Raw genomic sequence first — 12184 nt, forward strand, 5'->3', positions numbered from 1 at the left:
GTGATTGGGCTTTTTCCTTGGTGTATTGTAAGTCTGCAGAAAAATTTTTTAAACATGCTGTGTATGTCAGATACAGGCTAGTTCCAAAGGAGATATTTTACTCTAACTCTATGTCCAGTACAGCAAGTTTTAGGAAGCAACCAAAGCCAGTTTATTAGGCTATGAATACTTCTAATATTTTTTATTCATCATTGTCTAATAAACATTTGGTTCTTAATCAGGACATGCAGGTTTTCTCACAAATTGAGCTTGATAAACTTGGATTGCTAGTTTCCTTCAAGTGTGTAAAGTTGAAGAGGGATTTTATATGTCCTAAATCCTTTTTGGAATCATCAGCTACTTTGTGTATTAAGCGAAAGCCTTGCATCCTTTTCCCCAGAGAAATATGCCTGTGCATGTACATTAGTACGTGGAGAGGACTTCAAGGATTTCCTGATGCTGGACTACTTGGAATCCATTGGCCAAGAAAGAAACTTCTGTTACAGTTCCAAAGATTTTTCATACCCTTAATTCTAGCTGAGCAGTTCATTTCCAAAACAGTCTTTGCCCTGGTTGAAATGTCCCAAGGGTCCTTGCCAGGTTAGCTTCTCATCGTCAGCACCCTCACTCTCTCAATCCCCCTTCTGCACTATTAGGAAATTACCAGTGCAGCTAGTCTTCTGATTTCACAGGTGGGCATAGACAGTCTTAGATTAGATTAGATTTGATTTGATTGATTGATTGATTTAGCTGGGGGAGTAATTGGGCTTATTTATTTATTTATTTATTGAGGAGGTACCAGGGATTGAACCCAGGACCTCGTGCGTGCTAAGCATGCCCTCCCCCGCTTGAGCTATGCCCTCCTGACAGTCGTAGATTTTCAAAGTGACTTTACTCCAGGTCCCAACGACTTACTGAAGACAACCAAGTCTCTTGACTCAGACAGAAAGGATGTTTGTGTGTTTGTGTTGAACTTAATTTGTGAGTCATTATAATGTTATGATTAAGAATGTAGACTCAGCTGAACTGTCTGGATTTGAATCTCAGATCTGCTACTTTCTAGTTTTGTAACTTCAGGCAAATTATGTAACCTTAGTTTTTTCATTTATAAAATGGGCATAAGGCCAATCTCCTAGGCAGAGGAAGATAATGTATGGGGTATAGGTGTGTTGCCAATCATCCAGGCTTACATTGAGTATTAAATTTGTAATTCATGGGAAGCACTTAAACAGTACTTGGCTACAGAGTCAATGCTGAGTAAATCTAGTTGTTTAACCAAACACTAAAGGTTAAAACAAAATAAAACAAAACAAAAACATCTTTGTTACACCTTTACCTGATGTCAATATTTTAGTTGAGATCGCCACGAGGAAATGCTACACATCTTTTGAACCAAGCAAACTCCTGAATACTGGATTAAACACAAAGAGAAAGGATATTTGACCTCTAATGATTTAAGAAACTAAAATGACTCCTAGGTATTTTCTCAAGCAACTTCACTGAAAACATTAAGGCTGTGACTGCCTAATAATGCTGCTTTGTGACTGGCTCTTTTCTCTAGAACTGGACTCTTGGTGGGCATTTTGTAGAGACTGAGCTAAGTCCTAATGGCTGGCAGGTGCTCTGCTTTCCTCAGCAACTAAAGTGGCTCTCATTTCCTCTCCTGTTGAAATCATAGAAATTCAAGTCTCATTCTTTTTTCAGGCTAAATTTTCTGTACGCTTTATCCTGGGTAAGTATTCTATCTTTTCCTCTCTTTTTTCCACTAAAAATAGGAAGTGTACTTTGCATCATGGAACACAGACGTTTTAAAAACTGTTTTCAGTGAATAAATGATTGTTATGCATGTCTGATTTTGTGAGGGAAAAAAAAGAATATCAGTTAACTGGAAGTTTGAGGTGTGCTCTTTTATCACCTTTGTGCGATGCCCTTTATGTGCCAAGTGCTTTGTTGTGTGTGTGTGTGTGTGTGTGTGTGAAGAATTTTTGTCCTCTCAGCACTTGTTGCCTCGGGGAGGGGGGACTCTGGGTGGTGGTGGGGAGACAGACTAGTGGCTGAGCAGTTCCCATATGCTTTAAGTGCTATGAAAGTGCAGGATGCTATAGGAGCCCAGAGGGAAGGTGCTAGTCCAGACACAACTTTCTAAAGGTTATTCTCTGATCTGAAGGGTCAACCATGGAGGAGGGGAGGGGCAGAGTCAGTTCTTGAGTTGGGCTGGCAGCATGGAGATGGAGAGGGGTTATGGCAAGAGATGAGGCTGGAAGTAAGTAGGTATCTGGGGTTCGGAGTTTCATGAGGGCAGTGGGAAGCCACCAAAAGTGTTTTGATAGAGAAGTGACAACCGGATTTACATTTTATGATTGTGACTGCTACTGTGTGGACTGGTGGGGCATGGCCTGGGCGGGCGGTTGGGAACTGCTGCTCTGGGGTCCAGGGGAGAGATGAGGGCTCCTGAACCAGGGATGTAAGAACTCTTAAGATAACTCGAGTGGGAGTTAGTGGGAGGTGAGGAGGCGGAGACATTGGGCATAAAGTCTACCACTCTTTTCATCCTGTGTTGCCTGTTACAGAAGTAGTTCCCATGATCACCAATGTTTGAGAACTATTATATGTTCCTCTTGGAGAGTCCCTGTGCTCCAAAGCATAGTAAAAGCTCCAAGTGGTCCTGCAGTAGAGAAAAGTTTCTGCCTGTTTCCCTGACATTTTGGGAAATACCTGTTAAACATTGTGGATATTTGGATATTTATCATGATTTCTGTCTACTCAGCTTTTTTTGAATACCTATGCTAGGTTTGGGGAATGCCAGCTGAATGGGTCCAGCCTCTCCCAGGATAACCTCGAAAATCTCCCTGACTCCTTTGTGTTTGGCACACAGGGTGAGGGGAGGCCATAAAGTTGAGTTTCTGTTGTAGGATACTTTGTTGTGCTCAGTGATGGTGGCACTGATTTCCTCATCAGGCCAATTTGGTGACATGAGTTTGGGCATTTTTTCTAAAAGTTTAGAGGTGAACTAGTCTCTCTAGATCTCCCAGTTTCTGTGAGGTACCCAGTATCCTTTCAATGATCTGTTTTCTGTTTAATCTCCCAAAGTCAGTTTCTCTTACTTGCAAATAAAACCCCGACTTACAAAATATTACATAGAAGAGCTGTTCCAAGGAGCACAATTTGAGGAGAGTTGGTCCATCAACGTAAGGGATTAGAGAGCTGCTTCAAACCAAGCATGATGTCGTCTGCCAGGTAAGGGGGCTTTGAGCCATGTGTAGTGGAAGAGCCTTAAGTCCCTATGTTCTGAGTCCGCGTCACCCGCGTATCTGCAGTTCCCTAGAGCACATAGCTTATGGAAGATGCTCAGTTACTGTTGGTTGAATGAATGAATGAATGTTGACTTTGGTATCTAAATTTTGTACATAATTACACTAAATCATGTTTTCTTACACAATTTATCTAGTTTTCAGGGAGATTCTCAAGAATGAAGGTTAAATGCTAAGATTTATAATTTAAGTAACAGTAGGGAAACTAAAATAACAGTCTATTGTAACTTCAAGTAAACCAAAAAAGAAATACTGTATATTCTTGCCAGAAGTTGCTTTTTATATTTCACATTTCCTACAATTATCTATCAACATCAGACTTGTTTTTTCTCCTGCTCTACCCTGAAAACCATTAAAAGAAAAAACAAATTGTTATTATGGAAAAATGTAAACACATGTAGGGAAAGTAGAATAATGGACACCTTTGTACCCATTACCCAACTTCAACAGGTATCAACATACAATAGCCAATTTTATCTCTTGTGTACACCCTATTTCTACTTCCTCACCCCCAACAAAGGATTATTTTGAAATAAATCCCAGATACTTGATCACTTAATCTGTAAGTATTCCAGTAAGTATATCTGAAAGATAAGGACTCTCTTAACATAACCACAATACTGTATCACACCTGAAAAGTGAACAATAATTTCATACCATCAAATGTTCAGCTCATACTTTCCCAAGCGTCTCATAAATATCTCTTATACAGTTGGTTTGTCTGAATCAAGAATCAGATAAAGAAAATTTGAATACCAGCAACTTGGGAAAAAACAACCTAGGGTCTGGGGCTTGGTTTCTGAAATCTGATTACATTTGTGAGCTCATGCATATAGAATGCTTTTTCAATAAATAATGTAAAGTGACTCTAGTCAAGAGCTTCCACAGTAAACAACACTATCATAGTGAACACCACTGCTGTCTCTTTATGTATGAACAACCTCAAAGGAGACGGGGAACCCAGTACACAAGCCATGGTGAGGGTCTGGTATGACAGCTATGCAGCATCCTTAGAGAGTTCCCATTCCAGACAAGAGCCGGACGAAAGGAGGAGATCACAGCAAGAAACTGGAGTGGATATGTTTGAACATATGGAAAATATTGTTGACAAAGATCTGAGACATCTGGGAAAAAAATGACAGATTGATGGGAAGCCAGGATAATGAAAAAAACTCAGTTATTAACGTCAGAACAATAAAGGGTTGTATAAGAGACTGTGGTTTTAATGGACTTCTTAGAAGTTGAGCAGTGAGCAATGTATTTGTATTGTCCTAGTAATTTGGATGGTGGTGATTGATTTAATCAAAAATTGTGTTGCACTTTTGTTGAATGAAGGAGAAATGGGGGAGAGGGTACAGGAGAGCTAAGTCCTTACCCATCAGGACAAGAAGTTAAGAAATAATATACAGTACTGACAAACAAGAACAAACAATAGCTTTTCACTGGGGAATATGAAGATACTACTAAGAGAAGCAGAAGAGTTGAGAATGTCTACTTCCTAGAATGGGCTTGGGGTTGGGGAGAAGGAAAGCAAGGGATGGCTGTTCTTCCTTTTATGACTTTTCAAATCGTGTGTTCATGTAAAATACTTCTTTTCAGTGAGGTAGCAAAATACACACGAGTGTGCTCAGTGGAGTAGTTTGTTTTACAAGTGGAGAAGTGTATAGAGAGCATTTTGCCTAGTTCGGGAGCCCTTGCTGTGCTCTTAGTCATTTTTTTATGTTCCTCCCTTTATCTGGTGTTACCCGTGAAAACTTTGATTTCCTCAATTTGTTAGCTCTTCAGTAAATACCAGCAAATTCAGCAGGAGACAGTATATTGCAGTTGACAAGCTAACTCAAGTCTGATGGTCTTTGTCACTTACGAGTCATGTGCTCTTAGGCAAGTAGCTTAACTTCTCTATGCCTCAGTTCCCTTACTTCTAACATGGGGGTGTTAACGTCACGTGGGATTGTTGATGGGTTAAAAAGCTTAATACACGCAAGGCTCTTAAAGCAGCGTCTGGCACGTAGTGAGGCTCAATAAATAGTGTCAATAGGACATTGGCACCCATTCCAGTAGGAAATGGAGCCCATGATAATGACCAGTGAAGCTGAGGGAACTGATCATACAGGGATAGGTTCCATAGACTTTTTTAAAATCAACTTTACTGAGGTTAATTTACATAAAATAACCTCTCTTACTATTATAAAATACTGTTCTTAACTGTAGTTTGATGAATTTTGGTAAGTGTAGCACCCATGTAAAAATCACTACAAGCAAGATACAGAACATTTCAATCACCCCAAAGAGTTCCCTTGAACCATTTCCCAGTCAATTCCCATCCCCAACCCCTGGCTCCAGGCACCTATTGTCTGACTCTATCACTATAGATTAGATTTGTGGTTTCTAGAGTTTCACGTAAATGAAATCATGGTATAATCATACAGTACAATACTCTTTTGTCTGGTTTGTTTTGCTCTACATGTTTTTGAGATTTTATCTACATTAATACATGTATCCGTAATTCATTCCATCTTGTTACTTTTTTGTTTCTCCATTTACCAGTTGATGGGCATTTGGGTTGTTTCCAGTTTGGGGCTTTATTAATAGAGCTTCAGTGAATATTCATGCACAGGTCTGTGTGGCTATATTCACTTTTCTTGGGAACACCTGGAGTGGAATGGCTGAATCATGGGCTGAGTGTATGTAACTTTAGAATAAGCAGCCAAACTGTTTTCTAAAGTGGTTGCCCCATTTTTCATACCCACCAGCAACGTTTGAGAGTCCCAGTAGCTGTACACCCACTAAAAAGGCTAAAATGAGAAAGACTGACAGTACTGGTTTGGGGAGGAGATGAAATAACTGACTGTTGACTTTTTGGTGAGGAGGGTGCCCTTAAAATGTTCTCCCATCGCTCTGTTTTGATCAAAACCATTTAAGGTGTGTTGCATTCCAAAGGTTGAGTGAGTTAGATGGAATTAATGGTAATCTGTATTAGGATTAAATCCCATCAAGTAGAAGTGATTTGTTCTAAACTAGGTATTTTTCAGTGTTTATTTTGGCCAAACAGCCAACAAAGCAGGCAATAGTTTTCAAGGGCAGTGATAGGAATATCCTATAACAAAATTGATCTGGCTCATTTCAGGCAAGACCACTAGTTATCAGCTTTGGGGAAAAAAAATAAGTTTAAAATATTCGTTCTCTATTTGAAAAAAGTTTAACTTGCTAGTACAAAATAAAAAAAACTGAAAGGTTACATCAGCAATTGGTATGTTTTTGTCACTTTTGCTATTGGCTAAAGCAAGTGATACGACAATTTTAAGTCTGAACTTTTAATAGAGGCTATTTATTTCTTTTGCTAGTATAGAGTGGCATCAGCAACCGTGATGTTTTGAGAGTTTACCTAACTTTGCATGTTTCATCACATGTGATACAGATTTCCTAAGTAGTCAATTTGTGAACTTTTTATACTATTTGAGATGCATAAAACAATCAGTTATTTAAAAAAAATTCCTTACCTCCATTTTTACTTGAACATTTGATAAATCGTGATTTGATGTGGCATGGAAGGTAATGTAAAAGGAAAAATGTGTAATCACTCATAGTAACTCGTTTTTTTTTAATATATATTTTTATTGAAGTATAGTCAATTTACAATGTTGTGTCAATTTCTGGTGTATAATACTTCAGTCATATGGGAACATACATATATTTCATTTTCATATTCACTCATAGTAACTTATGAAAAAAACTGAAGTGATATTAGCCCACTGATCAGTTAAAACAAATAAAACATGATACTAAAATACAGTAGTTAGATGACCCAGTGCTAGGTCTGGACATGCTCAGTTAACACCAGATGGGAATGCACCAGCTCTTCACTGGAGAGTCAGAAGCACCTAGACTGAGAATGGGTTCACTGAGAGCTGGGCAAGGGAGTAAGAAACTACCACTAGGAAGGAAATGCTGCCCACCTGGGAGGGGAAAAAAAAACAGTATTAAATGGGTTTATCTGAAAAATTATATATATGTACTTTTTTTTAATGGGAAATTTTATAAGAATTCTACAAATGTAAGATTGTTTTACCATATGGAACTCTTGTGCTACAACTAACCTGGTAACAACATCCAACGGTATCCATATTAGTGATAATGACATTAACAAAAAAGGACCAAATGCTGATCTTGACACAGAAGTCACAGGAGGAACCCTAACTCTTTTAGCAGGGTCTCTGGACACCAAGGGCAGCCTCTGTGGCAGGTGGGTGTGGGGATAATAGGAAAGGAATGGGGACCGCATCAGGGAATTAGACCGCATTTCTTTTAAAATTTTTTCATGGTTTAAAAAAGTATGCAAATACTACCTGCTTATTCTAGAAACACCCCAAATAAAACAGATTTTTAAATGATCTCCTTTATTTACCCCTATAGCCAAACAAACACAGGTGACACTTTGGTATATCTACACACAGGTACTTCCTCTGTGTTTTTCCAAAAATGGGATTCTACTATGCTGCTTTGTAACTTGCCTATTTACTTCATAGTACCTGGTGAACACCTTTCTTCCTTTAAGAATAAATACTGTAAAAGGATAATTTTTCAATAAGTTTAAATTTTCACTCTTATCATATAAACATATAGTGAACATGTGTCAGATTCTTAATGAAGTAGAATTTGATGGACCGCAGTCCCTTTGCAGTGACTTTGTCGGGGTGGCTGTCAGCATTTACACTAACATACAGCTCAGGAAAGTTCTGAGGACCAAATAGAAGATCAGCAGCGAGAGTGCCAGTCTCAGGCTCTGACACCTGCTCTGGAGGCACTCAACTTCCAGTTTTCCTTCCAGGAGGACTTTCCTAAAATAATCAGCATGATCCAAAGCCCTCTGGAATTTCAAAGAGCTGCAAAGAGTTTTTGTAAATGGAGAAACTGAGGTCTACAAAAGGGAAGAGATCTTCCCTTGATCACATAGCCCATTAGTGGCAGATCTGGAACGAGAGGCCAGAGGTCTGATTATCTGTAGATGACTTTTATCAGCAGCTGCATTACTTGCTGATGACTGCTGAGTCACTTATGTAGGGTGAGCTGAGCAGAGGGCAGCAGTCATGTACAGGGAGTGGACAACTCAGGGACTTTCATTCAGCTGGGTGCCAGGCACTGGTCATATAGAGACAGACAATGACCCCTGCCCTCCAAGGAGCTTACAGGCTAGTGCAGGTAGCCCACATGTACACTCTTGATGATAATTCATGGACAATTGTAAGAGAGAAGTACAGGGCCCACAAAGTCCATGGAGGGCTGAGGATGGAGTATCCGCTGGGGCAGGAGGGGGCATGAGGACAGTACGCCAGTCCTCACAGGACAGCCGTTTTTGGTTTACATCTCCTGCCCTACAATGAGTCCCTAAAACTCAGAGGAACTGGAAGTAGAGCCGGGACTGTACCAGGAAAGTGGAAATGGTTAATGCCAGGGTGCACGGTGGAAGCTTGCTGAGCTATACAGCCCCCAGGCCTAGGTAAAGGAAAGTCCGGGGGAGTCTCTGGGGAGACTGAGGAGGCTCCTGGGCCAGAGATGAGGTGTTAGAAGCAAGTGGCAGGGTGCTGTGGCCGCAGAGGAAGTTATGTAAAAGTCTGACCCTGATTCTGTATGGCTCAGACATGCACCTACACAGGATGGTCAAAGGTTTTTAGTGAACTTGATCAGACTGTGTTTTAGGAAGATTACCCTACAAAAATGTGAAGGGGGAGAGACAGGAGTCTGGAAGAACAGCTAGCTCCTGTTTACAACAAAGTGTGTCCAACCAATAATTGATTACAAGCATTTTTATTGTCTCAAAAGGAAAGAGGCTCCTATGCAGTCTAATTCAAAAATTCCCTCTCGACAAAGATCATTTGTAGGAAAGGGGGATGGTTAGATAATCATTGCCTGGCTGGAGTTTTTTAAATGACTGGTTAAGGATTATTAGACTGGTTAAAGGTCTTTGGGCTTCTCCTAAGATTGACAATCATAGGTGGTTCTGAGAAGGGCTCTTAAGTTCACTGAATAAAGTTTTTCATTCATTTTTAGCAGAAATGTTCATTTTTCACAGGAAAGAGTAATGAAATAGACCCCCTGGCTAAGGTTTTGAACTATTTTTTCTTGCTTATTCCCATAGTGAGAGAAACAGCAGGAATCTGTTTTATCTTCTCCTGTTCTGTCTAGATTACATGCTCTACTCTTTCTTGATTACACGGTTCTCCAGTCACTCAAGAAATGGCATGCTTATTTTGTGCGGGGTCTTGGCCAGTGTTAGGAAGACAGTGATGTGGGAAAATAGGCAGCCTTATCCTCACTGGATCTAGTGTGCAGTTGGGGAGAGTATGTGTATAAGTATCAGTATAAGTATTAAATATAACTATACACAAATAAATTTAAATTATACCTGTAATTTTGAGCTGTGCTTTCAAGTAAAGGAACAGGATATATGCTGTCTCAGCAGAGACCCATCTCAGACTTCCAAATCAGAGGAGGGCCTATGCAAAAGTGACTCTTGCACTCACCAAGACAGAGGCAGAGTCTGGGGCTTGTTCAAAGTCTTAAGGAAGAAGAGAGATTGGCACTTTGGAGGATGGCTAAAGGGAGGAAGGAATTCAAGAGGTGACATGAGATGAAGCTGGAGGTTGGGATGAGGCAGTGCAGCCAGCTAAGATTTTGACTTTCATCCTATGAGAAAGAGAAGCCATTGAAAGGTTTCAGGCAAGGGAATGAATATCGGAAAGTTGGAGGGATATTCATTTTGAAAATATCACTCCAGCTGTTCTATGGATGGGCAGAGTGGAAAAAGAGAGACCAGAAGGCCATGTGATCAAGACAAGAATAGACAGTAGCTTGGAGGAGGGAGGTTAGGAGATCAGTGGCCAGATAAGAGGATCTAGTAAAACCTACCAACATACAACTGGGGGTTCCAAGTATTCCTTGTACCTAAAGTTGGTCTTTTATAGGCCCGAGCTTCTGTACAACTTTAGCTAAACCTCTGTGATTATTTTCCAAAATATGCTTTCATAATTAGTCATTTTCCTTACTAGACCACAGCTCTTTGAGGGTAGGGTTGCCATGGGGTGGAAATTTTCTCCCATACAGTGTTAACCTGAAAGCTATGTATCTCCCGGGTGCTCAATAAATACATGTAATTATAAAGACTACTAAGATTCTCCTGTACTTTTCCTTCTTTCTTAGTACTTACCACAACAGTAACTAAATAGTTATTCATATAATTATTTATTTAACACATCTCTCACTAAACTGTAAACTCCATAAAGACAAGAACAAATCACAGGGACTGTATCTGTCTTAGTTGAAACTGTTTTATCCCAATGCCTAGCACTGTATCTGGTACTCAATAAATGTTTGTGAAAGAATCCTTTTGTTATTTGTTAAATAAAAGTTTCAACCAAACATTTACATAGTGCTTATTATGTATTATGTGTCAGTCTGTGTTCTTAGCATCTTAAAACGCATGTATCCTTTCTTATTTAAACACATGTATCCTTGTAACTCCATTAGGCATATATTATTGGTATCTCCATTTCACTGATGAATCTAAGGCAGGAAGATTAAGTAACTTCTTAGGGAGTCTATCTTATCAAATATGGACTTTGTCTATGACTGGACCTGTGCTAGGCACAAAATAAAATCATGATTGGGGGCAGGGTATAGCTCATGTGGTAGAGTGCACGCTTAACATGTAAGAGGTCCTGGGTTCAATTTCCAGTACTGCCTCTAAGCATAAATAAACCTAATTTCCTCCCCCCAAAACAATAAAAAATAAATTTTTAAAAATTTTGTTTAATATTTTTTGAGCACTTACCGTATACAACAGGCTTGGAGTTAGGTGCTTTACACAACATGTTTGTTTTGTTTTTTAATGGAGGTACTGCGGATTGAACCCAGGATCCCAAGCATGCTAAGTATTTAGTCTACCACTGAGCTATTTCCACCCCCCACTACATAATACTTTTTTAAGACTCACAATAACCTTTCAAGTTAGGTATCCTTAATTGCATTTGATTATTATGGAAATAAATGTTTGGCAAGTTCTGTAACTTGATAAGCGTCACTAGCTCGTGGTAGACGGGGTCATTAGTACAATTCAAAGCCAGCCTTCCCCTTCCCGGGAAACCCCACAGGTCTCGCCCCTCGGCAAGGTCTGGCCCCGCCTATCCTCTATTCTACGCCTGCGCGCTCCCCGAGCCAGCCGCTCCCCACGCCAGCCCCTCCCCCTGCCGCCGACACGCTGCGCGCATGCGCACCGCTGCCCCATGTGGGCTCCGGCCGTCATCGGGCCCAGCTGAACAGCGGCACGTAGTCCCCTAGGTGGCACGACCCTGCTGCCAACTCGGCAGCCTCCGGTTTTGTTGTTGCCTCTCTTCCTCGGTCTTCCCATCAGTGCACGTCGCCATGGGCAAGAGCCGGACGAAGCGCTTCAAGCGACCTCAGTTCTCCCCTACGGGCGACTGTCAGGCCGAGGCTGCAGCGGCGGCAAACGGGACTGAGCGAGAGGAGGACGACGGGCCGGCGGCAGAGCTGCTAGAAAAGGTGAGGCAAGGGCTTGCTGGGCCCCGCGGGGCGGGGGCGGCGGGCTTTACGCGGAGTCCCCGGGCAGCTCAACCTGCCCCCTCGCCGTGCCTCCGCGCATGCGCGCTGTTCTCGCTCTGACACTTGCTCTGTCCTGCTCCAGCTCCAGCACCCGAGCGCCGAAGTTCGCGAGTGCGCCTGCGCGGGACTGGCCCGCCTGGTGCAGCAGCGGCCGGTGCTCCCGGCACTGGCTCGCCGGGACGCAGTGCGCCGCCTCGGGCCGCTGCTGCTCGACCCTAGCTTGGCGGTGAGGGAGACGGCGGCCGGCGCGCTGAGGTGAGCCTTGAGGGGAGTCTAGG

At 41.5% G+C, this 12184-nt stretch overlaps 1 protein-coding gene across 1 annotated transcript in view; it reads left to right on the forward strand.

Annotated features, from left to right (window-relative positions):
- Nucleotides 1-11540: 11540 nt before the first annotated feature.
- Nucleotides 11541-12184, forward strand: part of HEATR3 (HEAT repeat containing 3) — a 33370-nt gene continuing 32726 nt past the window's right edge. Inside the window, exons 1-2 of the mRNA XM_032486266.1 lie at nt 11541-11846; nt 11989-12161. Coding sequence (XP_032342157.1) covers nt 11709-11846; nt 11989-12161 — 311 coding nt within the window. The 5' untranslated portion in view covers nt 11541-11708. The remainder of the gene's footprint in view (nt 11847-11988; nt 12162-12184) is intronic.

Source organism: Camelus ferus, chromosome 9 (genome assembly GCF_009834535.1).
Source record: "Camelus ferus isolate YT-003-E chromosome 9, BCGSAC_Cfer_1.0, whole genome shotgun sequence".
NCBI lineage: Eukaryota > Metazoa > Chordata > Mammalia > Artiodactyla > Camelidae > Camelus > Camelus ferus.